This window comes from Ambystoma mexicanum, chromosome 7p (assembly GCF_040938575.1).
Source record: "Ambystoma mexicanum isolate Mex_15411 chromosome 7p, UKY_AmexF1_1, whole genome shotgun sequence".
In the NCBI taxonomy this organism is placed as follows: Eukaryota; Metazoa; Chordata; class Amphibia; order Caudata; family Ambystomatidae; genus Ambystoma; species Ambystoma mexicanum.
Window position 1 is genome coordinate 837,436,667 of NC_090939.1, and position 25,749 is coordinate 837,462,415.

Below are 25,749 nucleotides of genomic sequence, written 5' to 3' on the forward strand. Positions count from 1 at the left end.
ACGCACTCACACATGGTCACATTCCTACAGACACACATTCTCACCCATGCAAGCAGATAAACAGAAACTGTTTATTTTGTTAAATACCTTACCTGATTATGAAGATGTGTCCCTTGCCTTGACCCTCATCTTTTCTCCTCCTAGGCCAACCCTGCAGCAGGGAGAAGAGATGGAAGTTGACCAACACTTCTCTGCTTGAGTCCCACCTCCATTAGCTCCATAGGAAGACATGAGGGGAGGGTTCAATAGATTACCCTCTTGGCTTCCTATAGGCCTTGGCTTCCTGCTGCCATCTGCTGGCTACAGGGACAGAAACCTTGCAGGCCTCCACTTGGACCAATGCCCCAGATGAGGGCCTCAATGACTTTCCCCCTTGCAACCAGCAGGCAATCATTCTGTCACTCAGAGTGCTCCTGCAATGGAGTGCTGTCCATGACAGAATGAGTATCGGATGGTGTACAATGGGTGTCTGCAGGCCAGTGCCCAAAATGCACCTGTCGCCCGTGAGCATACAATTAAGTTGTCAAACTGATTGCATTGCATTGTGGCAACTGTACTCAAAGATTCAGTTGCCTGTGAGATTGTACAAACCATCTCAAACATGCCCCAGGAAACACGAATGTTTCAATTAAACACTTCTTTAGGAAACACCTCCATAGGCATCACGGTAGTGACCCGGCTGCCGCACCCACATGCCTCTTTCCCCATCTCCTTCATTGATACCTCATCCTGTGCCAAATAAACTGGTCACTGTCAGAAATTACCTTATTGAGCCGACAATAGTAAACTAAGAATCACAGGTCCCAACAACATGACAAGGCACAAAATAGGCCTCCTTATCTTTCCAGACAACATGCCAAGAGTAGGAAACGCATCTGTGTTACCTAGTCAGCATGCCCTGAATACCCTTCATTTCTAGGTAGATGTTGCTGTGGCTTGCATACCAAACCAACATGGCAAGAAATGTCGAACCTGTGTTGAAGCTCCCACTACATATTGGGGAAACCTAAGCGGCCCAATTTGCTGTGTTTCTTGTTTCTGCTTCAGCTGCTGGTGTCCACTCCTTGTTTCTTCTGCAATGGTCAGTCTCCTGACCTGGTCCACTCAGATTTTTCATCCTGTGCCTTGTCTATGTGGGGTCGGATGTCCATGAAAAAACCGAATGGAGAAATGACCACATTATTTTATAATGTGGGGCAGACCCCCCTGCACTCCCTTCTCCCTCTACCTTAACTATTACCCTTACCACACCCCACGCCTATATATTTAGTGAAATGTCCCCAAATTTCGAATAAATTCGGTAAAAGAAATCGGTAATGTCTCCATTCGCTATTTTGTTTTCCCTGTCATTTCTGTAGATTCCTCCAGCCCACACTGTTCCTGTGCTGTGCTCATTTGTCTTGCTGTTTCCTAGTTGCCACCCACAAAACCCCCATAAGCATCCCTTAACTCTCCTTCCTGTTTGCGTTGGTACTACTGCTCCCACCCATAACACTGATGCTATGCCTGTAGCGACATGCCAACAGCAACGGATGCGCGGTGTCAGTTGCTAGGCCTATTCACCAAATATTGATACTGATGTAATATTTATGTTTGGAAACACTGTAGTGCTTGTAGTTCACACAGTTCTAGCAGATGTCGAGATGCAGTAAATACGACTTGGTTTGCAAATTGTGCCACAAACAATGATTCACAGGTGATTATTCTCTAATTCATCAGTGACCCATGTCAATTATTTGCAGGGGGTGATTCCCACGTTCCGTGTAAAGTTTCTTCTGCGACTACTCCGTGGGAGACTGGAGGTGGACCTTGACAAAGATAAACTTTTATTCAAACACATGTGCTATGAAATGGAGAGATTGCACAGTGGTGGAGATGTTACCTTTCATGATGTTCTGAGGTACAATCCTGTCTGTGTGTTTGTGTGTGCGCGCGTGTGTTGCGAATTTGTCAGGATATTTTTTGAATGTTTAATTGGAGTTCCTATGTCGCACCCCCCACCTTTCCCCGCTCCTACCCCAAGCCCTTTTAAGGTTTACTTTTCTACTGATCTTCAAACAAAAATAACCATGTGAAACCACCTAGTAATGCCTGGTGCTCTCAGAATGCTCAGCACATGAGCTGGTAATTCGTGTAACTTTGTTGCAATTATCCTTTTTCTTATTTCATTCATAAGATCCGTTCATATTTTCTTGTAAATCTTTTATAGTTTCCAAAAATGATCAGATCCTTCTGTAAAAATCACAGGGAGTATTTTACTCGAAATAATAAGCCAAAATGGCTATTCCTTTAGACAAAATTGACTCCTCGGTCTAAATGTAGCCATGAGCCAATGCATTTCGGAGGTTTACTCCATCATCAGGGTTATACATGCTAAACAGTCACATTTCATATCATACGTACAATGATGTTCAATATTTAATACATACCATTGTGTGCCATGTTTGTTCAAATTATGCACAGAAAAGAAAAAGAAAAATGTCACCATAAGAATAATTATCGTCACTATGTTCAGCTTAGAGAAATAAATATTCATGATCATAACTTTCAAGTGTATGGTGAATACCATAGATCATACCTTCACGACTGAGTCTTTTAACTGTAATTAAAACGTAACGTGTAAGTTAGATCTACGTGAGTACTGTAGTTGTATGTGTCACTGCACGTATTGATATTCAAATCAAATACCTTATATTCCCCGACTTCCCTCCTTGGAATCACCTCACCATCTGAAGGGTTATCTGCTACTGACCATGGGCGTAATTGTAGGGGGGCATGGGGGTGTTTGTGCCCCCCAACTTTCATGGCACACCATTTTGTCCCCATTCATTTCGCTGGTGCACATTTTCTTCAGATGTCCTGTCCCCCCCAACATTTTCAGCAAAGTTACTCCACTGCTACTGACTCTTCCCAGACTGTTTATTTTATTCTAGGCATCTGAGCAGGACTTTTGCTGGTCATTTTAAAGCAAATGCTAGTTGCTTGAAGGGGACCACCAACTTTTGCGATTTCATGATTATGGTGTAATTGTCAACATTTGGAAAGCGCAAAGTAAAACCGAAGAGTAAAACCAGGCAAATTGGCTGTGCTCTTCCGTTCTACTCTGCACCATGTAAGAAAGTAAACTCTGCCTGCGAATTACACTGTGAAGGGAGAGTTTCCCAATGGATTCCTATGGCATCCGCCTGCTCATCAGCTGGTGGCAGTGCAAGGGGAATGCCATAGGAATATATTCCTATGGCAGCTGTATGAACATCTCCTGCAGGCGTAAAACCAAGTGCTTTTCCAAGACAAAGGAGGAAAGGCGGAGATGAATTCGAAGAGGACGAAAATGTGCTCGAGCGGTAAAGCAAGGAATAAAAGCATTAGGCCTGGCCTTCAGGCTTTGTATTAACACTCCACCCAGTTTAAAGTGACCCTAAACTGTCTCTTTTTCTGATCGTTGTAATGGGTTCGTTAATCTGACTTAACATGGTGTACAGATGTGGCATCTTTAACCTGCAAAAGCAAAATCCTTTTAGTTTGATGCACATTTGGCATATTTGAAGTTTCAAAACCTAATGCTCCCCCTTTCTCTACTTCCCTCGCTGTGTTCTTCCCCCTATGATTGTAAAGCGCTCTGTTGCTTCCCGAAGCTAGGTCGGCGCTCAATAGATATAATAATACACATATTACACAGTTTCTGTGTTTCAACATTTAAAGTGGCATGATACGTGTGTATGAAAGGTGGCAAATTCACAGGTCAGCTGCTATCGTGCCTGTACAAAGTGCACAGAAGAAGCGTGTGTGTATCCATATCTGCTCCGTTGCTACTCGGCTGTCAGTCGCTATGTTACATACTCATGAAGCTTGAAACCAACTTCCTGGTAATCACTGACCTTACTTCTTAGCAACAGTGCATAGGTAGAATGTGTGTCCATTTATCAGAACATGCTTTAACACAGAGAGGCCATCTTCACATTGCATAACAAGAATCAGAACACTTACTCACTTGCAGATGCCATTCGGTCACGGGCAGGCAATCTAAAAACATATATAAAACCAATGAGAAACAATTTGTTTTAAAAAATTCAGAAAATGTGGCATTATTTCTAGATCAATACATGTAGATAATTAAGCAAATCAGTCAATGCAGTTTTAAATAAAAATGTTTCCTTTTGGGATCCTTAAAATATACTTACATTAAAAAATATATATATTGTTACTTTGCATAATGCAAAAAGGGCAAAACCCTCAAATACATCTAATAAATCCATATTTGTGAAATACAGGCAGTAGGAAGAGTGCTTTGTGAAAGATGTTTGTTTTTCCCACGTTTCCTGACAATACAGGCTCTGAACCAGAGTGAATAGTTCCAAGGCAGCAAAGGTAATACATGGCAAAAGGCCTGGCACACAGGCACAGCATGCAGCGCCACAGTAATTCACGCAGGATAGGACCCCTTGCCAAGCCGGCACCCAACAGCAGACAGGGTAGCCATGCCCCAAGCCTAGGGCACCAGGCATTACACCACGGCCATAGCCATAAGCTGACAGAGGCTTGGCCACATACCAGGCATGTCCCGTGGTCAATGTGGCCAGGATAATTGAGTTTGAGGCAAGGTACATTTTTGGCAGTCAACATGTTCAAGTGACATACATAAGTCACACCAAGACCACTCAAGCGTCTGTTTTCTAACAAGATCTTGAAGTGCTCTATTGGTATACGTGATATCATCCGAGCTGGGCCCGACATTTTTCATTAGGAACGCCCCGCCCCCTAAGCCAGCCTCGTGGGAGAGCAAAAGCAACTCATTGAAGAGAGTTCATGCTCATTGATCCGATGATCCACGTTGCCTTTGATTTGATGTGAGATTCTTATAGCTCTTGGTAGGGTTTTAAAATATTCTTTAAAAAAATGTCCTTAAGCGATGCCTTGCCACATTTCCAATATGAATGTATTTATTTATTTATTTAAATTAGCAACAAGCCGCCATTGCAAATCGATGAAATGCATAACATCTAGGGTAAAATGCCTCACATCTCTGCACATCTATTAGCATTGTTCCTCAATGCACACTACTTGCACCATGAAGCAATGTACAGATAACGTTCAGGCATAAAATGTTTCACGCAGCAGGCTCATCATGAGTTGGGCGCTGTCACCAATGGTATTACAGCTGGGGCTATTAGCGTTACCACCAAACCACCCAGCACTATTAGTGCCGCATCTTGGGTTTGGCGGAATAGTAATTCCCCATTGGGCCCAATGGGGAATTTTTCGACACTATTGCCACTGGCGGTATTAGGATGGCGGTAATAGCACTGAAAATCGGCAGAATCACTGCAGATTTGTCCCCAGCTCAGAGCTGGGGGTAAATCCTGCCAAACCTGTGATTTGGCAGACCCTTAAATGCGGAAGTAATAGCATTACCACCGCATTTAAGGGTTACCGCCAAACTCATGATGAGGCAGAATATCTGGAAACATTGCAAGCAATGCAGACCACGTATTGGGGTTCAATGCAGTGTGATGACGTCACGTCAGACGTCACGTCATTTAGGTTAGACTTGGCATCAGAGGCAATGGAGGTCGAGTGATGTAGAGCCCAGAGAAGGAATAGGGAGGGCCCTGCAGGTTCATCTGCCATTATCTACCCTGTATTGCTTGTTTCAAAAGTCCTGCTTAAGGAATCCTCATACCCATTGACAGAAACACCTAGACTGTGTTGCTAAATCGTTAGTTTGAATATGGGAATCGGTGGAGCCAGAAATCAGAAAATGAAGTGATAACAGCCAGGCCCACAAAAAAGGAAAGCAACAATAGGGTTCAACTATGTGCTAATGCCTGGTATTGTAAAATAGTTTAATATCAGACAAACATAGAAAGGCTTCCCTTTGATGATGGATGAGGGTTCAGGAGGGCTGTTCATGGAAGTTGATGAGTGCTACACAAACTGGAAGCAGTACATGTATAATGCAGTATGTTCCAGTGGCTCCCCATTAAAAAAGAAGGGCAGAATGGTGGACTTCCTTCATGATGGTTCAGCCCTTCGAGCCGCACCCCCAGTTGCAAGACCAGGAGGTGCAGGTGATAACTTATATGTGAATCCCCTTTAGCAATCCCAGTATGGTTTGTCGGCATTGAGGAGGCTGATGTTCACGTGCGCCTTCCAGGCAACTATATATGGACTCCAGGCCAGCTCCATGCAGTTAGAATTGAGGAAGCTGTGTGTCATGTGACCAAGCCCTGCAACTCAGTTTCTCCACTCACCACCACTTTCCACAACTGTCCAGGCCGCTATATAAGGACTCCAGGCAGACAACATTGAGGAGACTGCTAGTCACATGAATATGCTTTGCCACTCAGTTGCTCCACACATCGCCAGTTTTCTCTGCCTTGTAGGCAGATACTTAGTTATTCCAGGCATGCTCCAGGAAGATACCATTAAGGAAACTGGTAGTTGTGTGTGACCAGGCCCTGACACTCACTTGCTCTGCCCAGCACCAGTTTTCACATCTTCCAGGCAGCCGCTCAAGGACTCCAGGATAGCTCCAGGCAGGCATAATTTAGGAGGCTGCTGGTCACATGACCAGGCACTGCCACTCATTTGCTCCACCCACCATCAGTTTTTGTGCCTTCCATGCGAGTATTTAAGGCTTCCAGGCCTGCTTCAGACAGACAAAATTGACCAGGCCCTGCCATTCAACTACTCCAACCACCACCTGTTTCATCAGTCCTCCTTAGCTGTCCTCATCACCGGCATCCTCAGCAAAGGATGGTGAAGACAAGGACCTCACCTGTTCATGCCGCTTCGGGCCTGATAGGGCTAACAGCCAGACTAACTCTTCTACTTATAGTTACATCACCATGTGTCTCCTCCCTCTACAGCCTATCCCTGCCTTTGCTATAGTCGGAAAGGCTAAGGGTCCTGGGCAGCCCTGGCAAGCTCCCCTAGCGAACCTCACCAATATCCCCTTTGCCCCATCCAACACCCACGGACCACAAGCAGACACTCCCTCATGCTGATCAATGTTCACTCACCAGTTGCATATGCCGCGGAGATTGGCAATCTCATCTTGTACAAAAACCTTCATGCCACCTTCATCATGGAAACATGGTACCCCATCCTCCACCCATTTTTTGACCTCCTCCTACATCCAGGCTACTGCATCAGACTTGTCAACTAGCCAGGAAGGGTATGAGGCGGTCTGGCAATCATGCACAAGAGTGATTGGCAAAGCTCCATCATGCCCTCTCTCAGACAAGCTTGTTTCAATCACTCACCTGCCATTTCCCTTCATATCACAAAGAATCCATCACCTTACACCTCCTATACAGACCTCTTCACAGGAGTGACTCTTTCATGGTCGACATCTCCAACTTACTCTCCTCGGCCAAATTAGCACACACTAATAATGACTTTCTCAGAGATGTTAACGTCCTACGCCAACAACCACACTGGAAGACCTCTTTTTGCACTGACCAGACCCATAGACCTTAAGCAAAATGTGCCCTCGCCCACGCACAGCAAAGAAAACACCCTAGACTTAGTCTTTACATCATTCCACCTCATCTCCTGCACAGATCATATCCCACTCGGCTGGTCTGACCACACCACCATTCCACTGTCGATCACCCACTCGACCAAGGCCCTCATAGTATGGCTAAACGCCCTTGAATCAATGACACTCATTCAAAAACTTCCCAGTCAATGGACTAGAAGCAAACTTCACAGATGTCCAAACCACATGGAATGCATTGGTCCTCTCAGATTTATTCAACAACTCCACTTTGAAACTGGTGGATACTTATGCATCCCTAAAAACTATCCACACTAAGGCCAAAACAATTTCCCCTTGGTACTCCCCCGAGCTCAAGTCCAATAAATGCTCAATCACAGCCCCAGAAAAACAGTGGCATACCATAACGCTGGAGATCTCACTAACTTCAAAAGTCTGCACCAGCTGCAGGACTTTGATTACAGAGGCCAAAGCTTACTACTCCACAACCATTGCAGCAGCCTCCAACAGGATCATAGCTCTATTTGAAGTAGTAAAGTATTGTACCAAACCATCACCGGACCCCTAGGTACCAGCAACTCCGTAGAAATGCAATGGAATCAACATCTTTTTTATTGAAAAAATAAACAAAATCCATCAGATCATCAAAACAACCTGCCATATCATTTGCCACCCCTGCACCTCAGCATGCACACTGCGCCTTTGGACCAAATTCTCACCTCTTTCAAACATTCTTCCTAGTCTGACAATGTAATCACGGACTCCATCATTATACGATTGATGGGATTGACCCTCAATGCACTCCTCAGTATCATCAATGCCTCCTTCACCAAAGGGTCCTTCCTAGTCACCCTCAAGAATGGTCTCATACAACCTATTTCGAAAAAAACAACCCTAGACCCAGATGACCTAGCCAACTACCTGCCCATTATAAAACTCCTGTTTATTGGCAAAATCTTGGAAAAAGTAGTTGTTACACAACTATTCACCAGAATCGAAGAACTACACCTTCTAAACAGTTGGGGTTCCAGCTCAAGTGTAGCATTGTGACAGCCACCATCCAGGTGGTGGATGATGCCCTCCAAATCATGAATAAGGGCTATTCATTCCTCATCATCCACCTTGGCCTGTTGGCTGTATTCAACACCATTGCTCACTGTATCCTTCTCTCTCTCCTCACTGACAGGATGGGTTTCTCTGGCACTGTCCTGAAGTGGTTTACCTCCTACCTCTCGGGCAGACAGCAGACCGTTCAGATGAACGCATTGCATTATAACCAACTCCCAGTCTCCTGCAGAGTCCCAAAAGGTTACATTCTCTCACCAATAAATGTTAAACTTTATATGTGGCCATTGGGCACACTCCACAAAGTTCCCAAAATACCCATCTCCAACACGCGGATGATGCTCAGTTTTACATAAGAGTAAAAAGCCCACAGGACATCACTTGTCTCCATGATTGCCTAGCCATCATCCAGTCCTGAATGTTGACTGACTACCTCAAACTGAACCCATGCAAGACTGAATTTGTCCTCATCAGTCCCCCCGCTAAACAACAACTGGTTATGCGCCTAGAAGGATTTGATCTGCAACTCTCAGATTCAGCAAAATCCTTAGGCTTCACAATTGACAGCAGCCTGTCTTTCCAGAAACACACACCCAAGAAGGCCCAAACGGTCTGGGTCTAAATTTCCACCTTGCTCAAAATCAAACCATTCATCCCGCCACAGGACATCCGTACAGTAGTGCAAGTCCTTGTGGTCAGGCACAGCAATGGGGAAATGCTCTCATGTTGCGTCTTGCACCCACTCACTTGGCTCCCTTAAAAGCAGTTCACCATGCAGCACCACATCTTATTATGGCTGGGCAGAAATTTGACCAATTCATCCGATCCTACATGAACAACCTTGACTTCCTCTCCAGGCCAGGATACTGCTGAAGAAACTATATGTATCATCTACAAAGCAGTCACGAGTAGCACTCCACTGTACCATGTGGCTAAGATTCACACCTGCTCCTCGTGGAGAAAACCCAAGCACCTGGCTCCTATCACAACTTGTCTGCAAAGAGACACCTGCAAGCAATCTTTCTTTTGTCACACACCCTCAGGAGCTCGATCCCAGTATTGGCTTGGAATTGCCCCACAATTCTCAATGTATGCAAATTTCTCAAAACGTGGCTTTTTCTATAACACCTGACCAAAGACTGATCCCAATGTATTCACAGACAGACACAAGGCCACAACTCCCAGCACTACAATACTGTTTAAGGATGCCAGCTCCAAAACTGGCTCACACACCCTGTACAGCGCTCTGCTGCTTTAGAGCGATGTCCGTGCATTAAGCAATACAATAAAATATATTGGTGGATGCAAGGGGCAGGACCATGACAAGATAAAAGTGCCAGGCATACCAATTCATAATCGTGGCTGTGGGAAACCAACAATGGCGGAAGGTAGATGGCGATGGAAGACAGGAGAGCAAAGTGATCATGAGAGGGAGGTAGAGGTGTGGAGAGCAGGAGAGCAAAGCAGACAGAAAAGAACAGGGAAAGCAATGAAAGATGATCATGTCCATCTGACACACAGAAACGAGCGAGGAAGAAAAATAATCCAAACATAGATACGAGGAGCGCATAATAGAATGAGCTTTTTTACACAAAAAGTAAATTTCTAGAACTTGGACTGCAGGAGCTCTGTCCATTTGGAAACCCACACATACAGGCAGCTGGAGTAAGCCTATCCACCACAACAAACTAGAAACAATGAATATGCACAATTTAGCGCAGATATCCACAGTTCCAACCATCTGCAACCTCATCACTCAACACAATAGAATGAGGACATGCTAAGAAGTTAATAAATAAACACTGTAATTAAAGGGAGACAGAGAACGGAACAAGTTTAATTCAACTGCACAAACAAAGATGCAACACTCCCTCCTGAGGAACCATCTCACATGATGGGGAAACACGTGTAGAGGGATAGACAAATTGTGAAAAAACCTGACGAATGGTTGAGGGAAAAACAAACTGTTTAAACATCAGACGAATGGTAATGAGGAACTGACAAATTGTGTTTACAAAACTGTCAAAACAATCGTGAAATTGAATTGCAAGAAGAAATTGACAAATATGAACATAAGAAGCAACGCAATTCAAGTTTGTGAAAATAACAAACAAAAGCGCATAACAAAGGGTACTTGTGATTTATTCAAAAGCAGTGAAAGTGGGAGATCGGAACAAGCAGGAAAGAATGGTGGATGTATGGAAAGTAGGGGAACAGAGCAGACTGGAAAGAACAGGAAAAGCATAGCGAGTTACAAATCTGCACTGTACAGAGGGGACCAAAGAGCATAGCTTGCCCTGGAGAGGGCACAGAAGAAAAGAGTGTGTGAGATTTTGCAGGAATGGAAAGGAGGGAGTAAAAAAGCAAGAAATGTTGCATAAGAGAGTGAGGACAGCATGGGCAACAGAAGACCAGACGAGAAACAAAGAAAGGGAACAAAAGAAGTGGCATGAAATGGATAACCACAGAAAACAGCAAAGAAAGCAGCTCACACATAAGGTAAATGGAAGACCTGTGTGTGGTGAAGGATAGAATCTAGAAGGGTGGAAGTCCAGTACAACCCAGAAGAAGAGAAGAAGGATAAGGAGGGGAGGTGATGCTGGCCAGATCATTGTGGATCACTGAGGTTGAACAGTGGGGAAAGAGAAGCAATGCAGGAAGTTGCAGGAATTAGGAACTTGGCAAGGCGAGTAGAGAGGTCCTACGGAGGTAGCACCCATTCAGCTTGGACTTTTGGCAGCAATGGCAGAATCACTTGCTGGTCTTCATGGCCATGAGGCCTGTTGGGCCTAATGACTCAGATGTGACACCGACAACACCTGGAACAAGTCTAGTCAGATGGGGAGGACCACCTAAAGAGATATCAGCATCCTGACCAAGGGGCAACAGCAGAAACTTGATTATATCAATAGCAAAAGGAAAACTCCAAACCAAGCATGAAAGAAGTGCAGGCAACACTTGCAACCCCATTGACCGTTAGTGACCTTTGGCTTCCGGGAGGAAGAATCCCCAGGGAAGTGAGGGATGGACTGATACACTACGGTCACCCAGCAAGTTGGCATTGCCCCTTTTTAGTTTCATTAAAGATTGCCCATACTTTTACGAGGTCTAACCTTACCCTGGGCTCACAGACTATTTCTTGAGCGTCCAGTTGTTTGTTAATCGCACGGCTGTCATAGTGGTCTATAAGGAGTTTTAGACTTAGTATCAGTTTTTGCATCATATTGTGCCTGTAAGAAGAAGTGCAGCAGGCAGCCCATGTGGCACAGAGGGATGCCCAGGAATTTGACCTACAGTTGACTTAAGTTCTGTGAATGTCAATGTGTGTCAGGAATCATAGGACGCTCAGTTATTTTGAGTTACACCACAAGCCCCAAGCGAATAATGCCATTGAACTAGTCCTTTGAATCGATCAGTGTGCTTGGCAGAACATCTTTTAGGGCTCTTTTTCGAGTTACCCATAAAAAGGCGCCCGGGACCTATTACATTTGCACTTTGACATACACAGGTCCTTGCCTCCTTATGTTCCTCATTTGCACAGCGTAGTGCAAAAGGGCAGGGTAAAAAGGCAGGGTACACGCTTGTGCGCCACCGTTTTGCATTCTGCTGTGACAATGAATAAACACTGCCTGATGTATGCATGGCAGGCAGCGTTTACAATTTACAAATCTTATGGAGTCCTCCTTCTTTTTGCTGATGTAAAGCCTGACGGACTCTACAGGAATCCACAGCATTTGTACCGGCATGAAATTCCATGCTGGCGCAAAGACAGTAGTAGTTAGATAGTGTAGAGGAAAGGGGTGGCAGAATCAAACGTTTCTATCTGCCCCTACTCTCCGAAATACAAATTAAGGAAAATGGGGTGTAAAAGCCTTACACAAGTCTTTTACGCCTTTCATTTGTGTCTGTGGAAAGAAGAGTTGAGACTACAGAAATTGTGCACACTGGATCAGAATACAATACAACCTGTGTACTCCATTGGCCGACCTGCTTGTAAAGTGACTCTGCACACAACAGTGATCTCTCCAAAAGAAGGTGCATCAGGCAACTCAAGTTCCATCCAAAAAGCAATGCGAATTGACTTGCATTGTTGCCTTATAGTGCAAATGTGCTAATTATGCAAATATGCAAAGTGCAAAAAGCTCACACATCGATTGCAGAGCAAGGGGACTTTTCTTCTACATCACCTCGATGTCCGTATCTGCTGTTCTGCAGGTATTAGGATCATAATATGTTATATTCCGTTTGTGCCTGGCACTTTGTTTGATCAGTTGTATAGACGTTTTGTTTTATCTGGTTTTAGGAGCACCCAGACCATTGGTTTTGATATTTAACTGTGTTAGGAAATCATACAAATCGAAACTCATTAGATTCATGAACAGGAATTTGAACAGTCCGCCCATTTTGGTTTAGTGCCCATTACCTTTTACTGATGAAGCCATTACGTTTGGGCTATAACTTTAAAGTGCTGTATTGTAGGAAATATTACCCAATAAATACATCATTTGCAACAGACTATCATGTTCTTAAAAGGGGTATAGAAATATTTGTTTTGAGATTTTGGCAAATCATTCAGAAATTCAACACACACTTATTGTTGATGAAAAAAACAGTAACACTACCAATTTACCCAAATGCTGATTCCCTTTCTGGTAAAAAGTTCACCAGCATTTATTTTTCCACTTTTAATATCCTTTAATTTATAACAAAAATATATAGTTTTTTTTAACTTTAGTGATTGGCATGTGAGTTTTGAACCCGGAAACAATTCCACATTTCAAATTAGATCTTTGACTTGTGGCTTGTGCTCCCACTCCAGATACACTGTGAATACGTACAAACAGTTCATGTACATGCCATGGGATTGCCTGTTTGCAGGTGCATCGTGCAATAAATGGCAAGTGTGACACAGAAGACTGGATTCACAAAGATTTCCAATGGTGCAAATCGGCAAATACTGAGAGCATCTCAGATTTGCCCCTGCTACCAGATACCTGATTCACAAAGCAAAAATGAGGAGCACAACCAGAAAAGCCACCTGGAGCATTTCTGTGATGTCCTTGAGCAAATCCTTTGCACATGAGTATCTCAAAGATGCTTGTGAAAGCTCCAGATTTTCTCCACAATTTGGCTTCATGAATAGGGTTTTAATCAGTGGTCGAAGGGTACAAAAAAAAGTAGTGGAACTGTGCTCCCTGCTGGTCTGCCCCCGCTTCCCACAAACGTCACTGCCAACGTCCCTCTCCCAAACGCAATCCAAACCCTCAAACAAACACGACTGCTGTTTAAGGGAATGTTCAGTGCAGTGCACTGAAGTGCACGTTTCCCCATCTTCCTACACTTTTATTCCGGAACAGTTTTCATTTTAAAATAAAAGTATAGGAACAGTAAAACATTTTTTTTTAAAGTAGAGGAGTGCCGCTCGCATCTGCTCCCGCCCACTTCGACCACTGGTTCAATGGAATGCCATCTGCTGAAAGGGAGCACAGTACAGCTGATAGCCAGCCTATGAGAATCCCAGCAGTTCAGTTGGCCATTTTTGAATTGCCTTTTTATCATAGGTTTCCCCGAACTGAGGCCTTGATTTGTTCGGTTGCTCTCACCCCTCCAGCTGTGTTAGAAGTGTTCCAAAAATGTAGTGGAACTGTGACTCTGGCAGGGGACAGAGTAGGAAGGAAAGGAGCAACGTACAACATATTTTTCAAGGGTTGCAGTCATGCTGGTTGACAGCCAGTTGAGTTGAACTAGATTTCAGTTTAGCTGTAACTGATAACCGGTGGTAAAGTGGAAAAGTGTGTTTTAACTTCACAAAGAACAGTTCCAGAATGGTGAAAATGGTTGCAAAAAGTAGTAGAGCTCTTAACAGCAAAACAGAAAAGTAGTGGAACACCGCTCCCGACGGTTCCCGCTCACTTCGACTACTGGTTTTTCTGAGTACGGTGGAGATCTGACATGCCCAGCACATTTACTTAATTGCTCCAGTTCACATTTTTGTGAGTTTGGTAGATGGCCTTGTTCAAAAGGGCTAGCACTGGAGAAAGACATAACATTTCCAGGGGCATCTCATATTTGCACCTTTGACCTGGCCTAAAAAGCAAAACTTTTCTCCAGTTTGGGACTGCGTGAATTAGAATCAAATAGTAGGTGAAAATCTGAGCAAGTCATGGTTATTTCCTAATGTGCTCTGGTGAAAATATTTTAGAATCAGGCCAAGAGTTTCTAATTAAAAACTCCCTAGGTGGCCATCTTTCTTTTCCACATCAGCCTCTAAGTCAGTGGTCTTCAAACTTTTTTGTCTGGGGCCCCCCTGAGCAAAATGCACAGAATGTGATGCGCACCGTCACCTGCTCCCATCACAGTCGCTGTGCTCCCTCATCCCACTCCTACCCAGTCCATGGTCTCTCCCCACCCCATCACACACTCTGGGCTCTCTCCACTCTGCTCCCACCACTATCCCATGGTTCCTGCCCATCGTGCTCCCACCACAGTTCCCGTGCTCCCCTCATCCCGTTCCCAACATAGTCTGAGGGCCAATGGCGGATGGTTATTTTTTTAAGTGGAGGGGCATAACTATTTCCCCCAAAAATGCCTTAGCGACCGAGCACAGTGAGGGAGCCCGAACCAATAAAGTTTCCCCCCGTGATTTATTTTAAAAATAATGGGTTAAAAAGTTGCATTGTAGAGCATACTTTTTTTCAAAAAATGGGTAAATAGCCAAACAGTTTGCAATTGGTGGTGGGGGACCAGGGGGCAGGCATGACATTTTTTACTGGACATCTATGATAGATGTCCAGTAAAAAGATACCATCCCTGTCCCTTGGGCCCCACTGGGCCTAACACAATCAACATGATTATGTATGTATGCAAGGCGCTGCACATTCATACAGCAATCACTCCATCATTCACACAAGCATTCATCACCATACACTCACTCATAACACAAACATACATGCATCCATACACATGTTTAAGTAATAAAAATGAACATAAACGTACCTTCTGCATTGGCTTTCGTGTGGGTGCTGAAATGCCCTGCTCCAGGCTGCTCTCTCTGTATGTGCGACGAGGCGCAGGAGCTCCACCTCGCACACACAGACATGCAGTGCCCCAGCCAGCATTTCCAATGAGCTATGCAATGCTGGCGAAGAAAGACGCCCCAGCCTTGCATGGATCAGTGAGCATGTGCGGCTGGGGAACTGAACTGAACAGTCAAAGGGAAACAGTGCTTCCCTTTGATAGTTCAGCCAGGCCAGGAGCACTCCCTCAGCTGAGAAAAGCAGCTGAAGGAGTGCTCACTGTTTCACTGGGCTGGCGCCTCAGCTCCTCCATAATGGATGAGGGGGCCACTGGGTGGGTACCCCTCGCCATTATGGAGGAGACACCAGGCTCGGACTGGCCTATAGGGCAATGCCTGTACCAAAAATACAAAATACTAGTGTGGGCCAGTCAAAATGAGCCTCCATTTTGACCAATGTGTGCCAGTTTGATGAGTTACTTCACTATGCAGTTAGTAATTTTGACCATTGTTGCTGAATAAAAAATCTTTAAATATCACAATTTACTTACATTTTAACTTGGGTTCTATTGAAACAGTCTGTGACTAAAGGAATGAATATCCATTTACAACTGCAGGCCACTTTTTCATTGTTCCCTGAGACAGTTTCATGCTTCAGTCTGACCATGTGAGCCGCCCCTGCCCAATTCTCCCAATCTAAAAAAAGAAAAATCTCTTTTTTTTTAAATTATTATATTTTTTTTACGTTTCATGCTGAGCTCTGAGGGCCCCCCAGGGATGCACCCGCGGACCCCTTCGGGGCCGCGCCCCACAGTTTGAATACCGCTGCTCTTAAGTGAACTTTTAAAGCTGTGGGTGTAGACATCTCCTACATGAATGTGACTTAAGCTTTACATTGCTTTTAGGATGGGTTAGAGATCAGTGTTTGAAAGGTCACTTGAGAAAATGGTTATTTTGGGACGGAATTTAATAAGTCAGTCATTGGGCTGTGAGAATATTATGGTGTAAATGTAGCCTGGTTCTTAACTATAAAATGTATATCATCTACTGTCGTTTTTAGCATGAAAGGTTTAGAAGAATTCCCCACCAATTTGTAATTTTGAAAAATATGTTGTTGTGTTGGACACCAACTATCAACATTGACTGCCATTTTACAGAGGAAAATACTAATATGAAAGTGTAGTCGGCAGCGCCGCTTTTAGTAGGATGTACAGTTATGATTGGGGTTTCCCAACCCTACCCCGTGTCTCCAATGTTCTTATGGTGCGTGTTCTATCATTCTCAAACATGTTCATGTCTCGCCAGCATGCTTTCGTATCGCTCGGTGGACATCCGGAAAAGCCTTCAGCTGGAAGAGCTCCTCGCCAGAGAGCAACTGGAGTACACCATTGAAGAAGAGGTGGCGAAGCAGACGATACGCATGTGGCTGAAGAAGTGCCTGAAGCGCATCCGAGCAGTAAGTGCTTCCGGGCCTTTCCACGTGGCACGCATGCGCACAGCACTTCATAGATGAAACACCCTTGCATACGGTGCCCATTCTCGATCGTTCCACCATATCTAAGTGGTTGAGTTCAATTGTGGCGACAGCTAGAACATTTCCAATCTTACTGGCTGTTTGTGCACTTACGGTAACAGTGAAGGTCATGTTTACATTTTAAAACGTGTTCAAAGATCACACAATGCCTATTCTGATAACCTCTTTGTTTACCTTACTTTAGGGTGACCAGACGTCTGGGTTTTCCCGGGACAGTCCAGGGAAATCACCCAACGTCCCGGGAGTTTTTTTAGTTTATAAACCCCTTCTGGGGTTTTGATTACGGACCTTTTTTGCCGGGACCCGATTTCGAAATCCCGAAATCGGGTCCCGGCGCAACTTTTCCTGGGAGAATGGGCGCGTGAAATGCTTTTCATGCACCCATTTCCTCCCCTTCCCCTCCCCGGCGCTCTCCTCCAATGAGAGGAGTGTGCCTGTTAGCACACAACCCCGCCTGTGATGTCCACGTGACCGCGGTAACGTGGACATCTGAATAAAGACGAGCGCGGAGCCTGCAAACGGCAGTTCCCGCTCTGACTCCGATACCTTGTGTCTGTGTCATTCACTCCACGTATGTGCGTCACAGCAATGGGCCTGGTCCTCCTGACGCCCCACATCACACTGCCCTATCACCATTCTGATTTCTCCGGTCCAACCACTGATACACTGAAGTCAGTGCTTCAGTTAACGTTTTAGAAAGAGAAAATTATAACATTGAAAGCCTCAAAATGAGGAAGTCATTCCATGTTTTTGGAAGAGAAAATTATTCCAGGGAATAAAAAACGTTCATGATAAAAATGGTAGTTGCCATGTCAAAAGGCCAGGTAGAATTCTCCTGTCTTCTGTTTTCCAGGTTTGAGAGAAAAACAGAAAAGAAAATAGCAGTTGTTTTCGTTAAAATCTCTAACCACAGGGTGTTGAGAGAGGGAGGTGGTGACGGAATATATATACACGTACCATTGGCATGCTTAAGAAACTTTGATGCTCCGCAGCTGGAAGCGATATTGTAAACACTGGGACATCTATGGAGGTCTGATATAATTCCTAGTTTTGGAAAAGGGTTAAACTGAAGCACGGATAGTGTGGGGTTTCTCTTCGTTCCCCGACAAGTACTAGAACACTGGGAGAGACTGGAAGTGTTCTTGTGCTTTGCCAAAGGCTCACAGCTGCTGTGATTAAGTAAGGTGAAGGCCAAAGGTGGGCTTGTTAAAGGTTGCCGCGTTGCCCAGGTGGTACCTGTCGCAATGGATGCACCAACAGCATATGTTTGGTCGAGTGTCGCGTGTCTGAATCCTTCCTGCATGTTCTATTATTGCCAAATTGTGGCGATATTCTGACTCGATTCGCAGAAAAATATGCAAATCAAAATAATGCGGAGGATGTATGCGTTTGTTTTAATTTTAATTGCATGATTGAAAGAAATGTGCAGGTCACCATTTTTTTATTTTTTTTTACAAAGGTGGCCTGTGCTTATTGGGGGTCCGTGCTCCAGCAAAAATGCTGCGATGGCCAGACTCCATGCATTCATTAGTGTTGGGAGTGCATGTTGGTTCTGGGATTGCATTTCAGAGCATTGTGAAATGTAATATATATATATATATATATATATATATATATATATATATATATATATATATATATATATATATTTTTTTTTTTGGATCTATGTTTAGATAGAAATGCACGTGGGGGCAGAAACGGCTCATTCTGCTTTTAAACCACTTAAGAAAAAGGGTATGAAAGGGTCAAAAAGACAATTTCATGCATTGCTCATCCCCCTCTTCCTCTTTGAAACAAGTGCCTGGCATTGATGAATGCTGAAATGCACAGAAACACACCAGATGGCAATTTTAAATTCCACACAACTTTTTTGACTAAAGTGATGGAAAGGGCTAGCTTGCAGGAACAAAAGTTATCAGAATGAGGCCAATAGTATTTTCAGAATCCGTCTCCTTCTATTGGGAAACGGTACCCCAAACTAACCTTACTATTGGCCCTATGCAATTTGTGTATATCAAACTGGACATCAAATGTCAAGCAAAAGATTGGTTAGCACTGTCTTTTTCTCTGTCTCTATCACTCTCTTGCTCCAGCTCTCCTCTAGCTGCCATGTCTCTCTCCCACTCTCACTCCATGTTCCTTTCACTGTATCTCTTTTTCTGTCTTTTTTCGTCCTATCTCTGTGGCTCTCACTTTCAGACTCTCACACTTTCTGCCTCTCTTTCTATCTCTCAAAGCAGACTAATTAATTTAACCATGAGCATTATTGAAGGATCAAATGCGCAATGGGCCATTAGCCAATCAGGTGGCTGAAACAGTGGGTGAGAAAATAATACATCCTCTGCTTACTGTTCCAGACACCCGAGGCCCTTCCCAGGTTCCCAGGTGGCACCATTTTTTTTTATGTGGGAGGCAACAGAGAGCCTTTCTCTGTTGCCCCCCCCCAAAAAAACAACCAAGCCCTTTGCTCCTCCCAAATTACCTGCAAAACCAGAGCTTTGAGCTCCGCCCGTGCTCCTTCCGATCCCAGCCGCCACCATAGAAATGGAAAAGGTACTTAGTCCCTTTTCCCTATGCATAGCTCTCAACCATTTGTGTTGCAAAGGCGGGTGAAATCACCCGATTTTGTTTTTGGCGGCTGAGACGCCCATTAGAATGAATGGGCGTGCAGGAGGTTTGGCGGGTGAGTCAGCCCTTTACAAGGCGGGTGACACCCGCCAAAAGCGTGTGAGTTGAGAGCTATGCCCTATGGTGGCAGCCATGTTTTTAATACTCAGGAGATTGGCTGTGCAAGCAGCCCAAATCTCCCAAACTCCCAAGGGAAAAAGAAACCATTTGCACCCCGGATAAACCCCAGGGGTGCTAATGGCTTTCACCCCTGCATTTCTCGGGCTGCTATGGCTCTGGCTGGCGGGTCGTTGCCGGTCATGCCTGCCCCCCGCCGTGGGGGTGTAAGCCATACTGTTAAGAACGGGGAAAAGCTTTTGGACGAGAGATATCACATTTAGCATATACAGCTGGATCACCAATCAGAAGCAAAATAGTGCCTTCTTTCTTTCACTGTGACGTGGGGGCCATTCCTTCCCTTTTGAGTCTAACTTTTTTATGCACGTCCATGGCCGTTTTTTCACGTCACAGGGTCAGACATACGGGTATAAAATTTGCAGACAGAGACAGAAATAGCGGCAGAGACATGCAAATCAAATGTCACGCAATGGTAGAAACCTGGAATACTCCTGCACTTCCTAGCTGCCTCCATGCTGTTTAATAGTATCTTGTGCATCTTCCCTGGGGAGCTGTTTCATTGCCCCTTTTTAATGGTGAGACGTATGGCATCTTGCTCGCGCGCCAGATGTGCACGTGCTCACTCTGTCCTTTTCCAGGAACCACTAACGGGTCTGATTTACAGAGCGTTTGATTTACAGAGCGTTTTTCAGTGGGACTTTCCCATTCAAAAAGGCTTCTGTGAATCAGAGCCATTATGTCCGTGTGTGTACTGCCCTCTGTGCATTTCGCGTGCAAAGTGAATGGAAATGTACATGAAATCCCTCCTCCCCGATGCTCAAAAGCATGCTCCACAAGCGCATAGGGACTATTTCCATATGACGCAGTTTGTAACAAAACACGTATAAGTCGGTGTAGAGATATCGCGAGAGCGCGCGCTCTCGCGAGATCTCGTCGCGGACCAAAGCTCCGCCCCCGCGCGCTTCGCGCGCACTACGGGACGAGCGGAGGACGCGATAAGGTGCGTCCTGCTGAGCCCTCCTCATACGGGGCCCGCTCCTTTTGAATCTTGGACACCGACATAAGGCAGCTGCCTCCCAGCCACATTAGGCCCCTTGGCCTCTGTTATTGAGGCACACATGTTGTGTGCATCCTGCATGAAACCAATGATAGAATAAATACAACGTTTACAAGCTCGGAGACTCCTGTCTTCATTACAAGCATTTTACTACATAAATTGGCGACGAGGATCACCACCAGAACTCACGGAAGAGCATGCAAGGAGCAACGCCACCGCCACCCTTTCTCCAAACTCCAGGTAGGCCTGCCATCCCGTGGCCACAATGGCAGCCCCTATTCACGACATATGTGGAGGCCCTAGGTGGGGCAGGGTTCTCAGCGGCGAGGCGCAGGGCCATGTTACTAAATGCCCTGGGAGTGGAAGGTCAAAGAATATTCGAGAGTCTCACCCCGATACCGGTGGCTGGCGACAATGACGATGTTTTCAAGGAGGCAGTCAGGAGAATCATAAAAAGGTTTGCCAGTAAAGAGAACACAGTGCTCCACAGGATACGGTTTTACACGCGAAGGCAAGAAATGTCTGAACCAGTTGACGATTACGTCACCAAGCTGAGGGAATTAGCAGCGCTGTGTAATTTTGGCAACAATGCGGAGAGCCTCCTATGTGACATGTTGGTCGTCCACACTAACAGTCGGAAGGTCCAAGATAAGTTTATTGTGGAAAAGGAACTGCATTTGGAGAAAGCGATTGAGATCGCCAGAGCAGTCGAGGAAACGGCGGGAAGACGAAAGGAGCTTACTGGGGCCCAGAGTTCCGCTGAAATACAAGCTGTGGGTTTCCATGCAAGAAGAGAAAGGCCGACAACCGACACGAGAGAAGGGAGAGGGAACAGGAAAGAACCCCTAAAGTGTCACAGGTGCACCAGCACGAAACACCTGGCGTTTGACAGGGAGTGCCCAGCCAGAGACAAGGAGTGCTCCATTTGTAAACGCATTGGCCATTTCTCCATTGTGTGTCGGTGTCATCTTTCGAGGACCATTTTCACGTGTTTCCGATGTTCAGATTCCGATGAAGAATAAACGAGGATGTCGTCAATGTAAACAACAACACACACATCTATGAGCTCTCTGAGGACATCGTTCATAAAATATTGAAAGGCGGCCGGGGCATTGCAAAGTCCGAAGGGCATGACCTGATATTCAAATAGTCCATACTTGGTGCGGAAGGCCGTCTTTCATTCATCGCCCTCTTTTACTCGTACCAAGTGGTAAGCTCCTCTAAGATCCAGCTTTGTATATATGCATGCTTTTCTGACTTGGTCCAGGAGTTCAGGGATCAAAGGTAACGGATATCTATTCTTAACGGTGATCTGGTTCAGGGAGCGATAATCTATACAAGTTCTAAGGTCTCCTTCCTTTTTTGGAACGAAGAACAAAGCTGAAGAAGCAGGGGACTTGGAAGGACGAATAAACCCATTTGCCAGGTATTGATCCAGGTATTGTCGAAGGTGAAGGTTCTCAGGCTCGGTGAGGGCATAAATTCTACTACAAGGAGGAGTAGATCCAGGTATCAAGTCTATCTGGCAGTCATAAGACCTATGAGGAGGTAGAGAGTTAGCCTGATCCTTCCGGAAAACATCTTGGTATTCTAGGTATTCGGGAGGTAACTGGGGAGTCTCTAAAGAAATTGCTGCCAGTGCAACATCAGGTGGAGGGTGACAAGTAGAGACACATTCTGGAAACTGGACCGTTCTTGCTCGCCAATCGATCAGAGGATTGTGTTTCTCTAACCAAGGTATTCCTAGAATAATCTGAAACTGAGGGGCCTTGATCACATCGAACACGATCTTCTCATGGTGTCCATCTTGACTTACTAGCGTCACCTCTTGAGTGGTATGCGTTACTGACCCGGAGGCTATCTCCGTACCATCCACCGTAGTAATGACGTCCTTTACAGAATTGGGACAAAGAGTTAGATTCATCCTCAAAACCATTTCATGATCCACATAATTGCCGATGGCACCGCTGTCGACGTAAGCTTCAATTGCATGTAATCGATCCGGATTATCAGGGCTAATGAGGACCATAGGTATCACGAAATGCGAGGTCACGGAACTGGTTTTCACGCTCGGCAAGAGGACCTCTATTCTTGTCGGGCGAGGTCATTTCCCTGCTCAGAGTTTGTAACTTTGGTAACTGCAGCTCCTACTGCCTTCTTGGCAGGTTTCACCGGACAGTCTCGAAGAAAGTGCCCTGAGTTTCCGCAATAGAGGCATAATTGCAACTGTTTTCTCCTTTCCCGCTCCTTTTGTGTTAGAGGACCTTTCAGACCCCCTATTTGCATGGGTTCCCCGGGGTCTACTCCTTTGGAAGGAGTTGGCGGTTTGGAAAATACTCGAGCATCAAACTTGGAACGATCGGCCTTCCTGTTCTGCAGTCTGTGATCTATTTGAACGACTAAGTCTATATAGTCCGAACAATCTTGTGGGGGGTTCACTACTTGGGCTAACACATCTTTGAGCTCTCCACGTAGACCTCTATAAAACAGCGTAATCCTTTTGTCCTCAGGCCATTGAGTTTCCACTATCAGTCTGTTGAAAGACGCAATATAAGCCAAAAGGTCTTGATTACCTTGTCGCAACGAAAGAAGCTCATTGTCCAAGGCCCTCCCCTGTGAATGTCTTGCGAACAGTTTTTCCATACTGAGCTGAAAAGCTTGAAAATCATGGAGGACCGGATCATCTTGATTTACTAGAGGGATCGACCAGTCTGCCGCATTGCCACTAAGGTACGAAAGCACGAAAGCTACTTTAGCTTGATCAGTTGGAAAGGCTGCTGGCCGGCATAAGAAATGCAACCGGCACTGATTGATAAATACTGCAAACCTCTTTGGGTCACCAGAAAATCGTTCGGGCGGAGCCAGAGGTACATTCCCAGGTAGGTTGATCTGCACTGGATTCATAGAGGATGTAGAAGGAAGATTTCCCCCAGATGCGGGTAACGGGGTCTGTCCGGCTTGTGACTGTAGCAATTGTCTAGCGAGATCATCTGTTCGCTCCTTGGAAATATTCAGTTCCCTTCTTAGAGCGTTCGTTTCCTGACGGGCTGCATGCACTTCTGCCCTTAGTTCCCCAAGTAACTGGGCTAGCTGGTCGGTATCCGAGGTTTCCATAGCGCCTGGACGGGAGTTTTGTGGTAGGCTTTGCGTTCTGTAACGCTCACCTGATTCCTGTAGAGGTGCCGGTCTTGACTGGGCGTATACCGTATCTGCAAAGGTGATGTGTAACACACGGCTGGCTCTTTGGGCTGGACCTCTGTGCACTGTATGTCTGACTTGAAGGGTAAGATGTCTGCAGATAGAAAATATGGGATTAAGGAACTGGGTTATTGAATGTCTCTCTTTTCTTCCCTTTCTCTTCTCCTGTAGAACCCCAAAGGTTAACGCTCTCACCTTAGGTAAGTGAACGCCGTGCTCTCCATCTGCCTCGGGGCAGGGTGCTGTAACCAGTTTCTTCACTGGATAAGGGGAGCAGGCCTCTTGACTTCAGAGGACTGCTGTCCGTCGTTTACTGCACGAACGGTAAGTTTCGAGTAATTCTAATGTCTTTGAAGTCTTTAGTAATGATGTTTCTTGTTTTGCAGGGTTCCAGCGATGGCGGATGACGGGCTGAAGTGAGTTGAAGATGGAGCCCGTGTGATGAATAGAAGCGCCTGGATGCACGTAAGTAAGCGCTTGTTGCCTGCTTCACGATGCGCTCTAACTGTCTTTTTATTTTGCAGGTACAAGTTCGGAGCGGCTGCAGGGGGCCGGAATACCCACTGGGTTAGATGTGGAAAGGAGTAATGGCACGTGAGTATTAAAGTTCCCCAATGTCTTTAAACGCACCTTGTTTTGTCTTTCAGATGCCGGAATGCAGTGTGAAGACCTCCGGAGCGCACGAAGAGTAGGTAAGCCTTTGTCTTTCAGATGCCGGAATGCAGCGCGAGGCGTTGGTGACAGCCGATGGACCAGGTAAGTGAAGAGCTGTCACTGAAGACCGTAATGCTAACCTGTTCTTTCTTGTCTTTATAGGTGTTGCTGAAGACTGGATTCAGGATGGTAAGCCTTTTTCCTTAGGCCCAGGATCAGATGCAGAAGACACGATCAGCGTTCTGCTGCAGAGGATGCAGAATAACGCAAAGCAAGATTCATCCATCGGGTGTGGTTTAAATAGCCTCCTGTAGTGCTTAGGTGTCTCCTTCCACAGCCACGCCTAGGTAAGAAAAGAATGTGTTTTCAACGTAACTGAAGTTGAATTCTTGGGATTCATATTATCACCTGGCGGAGTGCGTATGGATTCAAAGAAGGTCGATGCAGTTCTCAAATGGCCATCACCATCCTCCGTAAAAGGTGTGCAAAGCATGTTAGGCTTCGCTAACTTTTACCGCAGGTTTATCCCCGAATTCTCTCGAATAGTCCAGCCCATCACTGCCTTGTTAAAGAAAAACAAACGTTTTGAATGGTCTACCGAGGCGGAACAAGCTTTCCAGGATTTGAAGACTAAATTTATCTCTGCACCAATCTTAAAACACCCTCGCCCCGAACTCCCCTACATCGTGGAAACTGATGCTTCAAGCCTTGCCATGGGGGCAGTTCTATCACAAAAGGACCCGGTAACCAATCAGTTGCATCCCGTGGCATTTTGGTCCCGCAAATTCTCGCCTCCTGAAATCAATTACACGATTACTGACAAGGAACTTCTGGCTATCAAGTCTGCCTTTAAGGCTTGGCGGCATTATCTGCTGGGGGCCCGACACACCGTTACTGTGATTACGGATCACCGAAACCTGCAATATTTGAAAACCGCAAAAGCCCAATCCTCTAGACAACTCCGTTGGGCATTATTCTTT

The 25,749-nt window shown here is 45.4% G+C and overlaps 1 protein-coding gene and 1 long non-coding RNA gene across 4 annotated transcripts in view; one reads left to right on the forward strand and one right to left on the reverse strand.

The window, feature by feature from the left end:
• Positions 1-16,949, reverse strand: part of LOC138526356 (uncharacterized) — a 189,908-nt gene extending 172,959 nt beyond the window's left edge. The window contains exons 1-3 of one of the 2 annotated variants that reach the window (XR_011283565.1): positions 16,822-16,949; positions 3,992-4,023; positions 93-151 (exon numbers count right to left, since the gene is read on the reverse strand). This is a non-coding gene — a long non-coding RNA (uncharacterized lncRNA). The remainder of the gene's footprint in view (positions 1-92; positions 152-3,991; positions 4,024-16,821) is intronic. The other variant, XR_011283564.1, reaches the window with a different exon arrangement.
• NALCN (sodium leak channel, non-selective) overlaps positions 1-25,749 on the forward strand; it is a 3,431,684-nt gene that overhangs the window by 3,373,230 nt on the left and 32,705 nt on the right. For both annotated transcript variants that reach the window (XM_069637002.1, XM_069637001.1), the window contains 2 exons: positions 1,743-1,900; positions 16,887-17,037. In XM_069637002.1, coding sequence (XP_069493103.1) covers positions 1,743-1,900; positions 16,887-17,037 — 309 coding nt within the window. The remainder of the gene's footprint in view (positions 1-1,742; positions 1,901-16,886; positions 17,038-25,749) is intronic.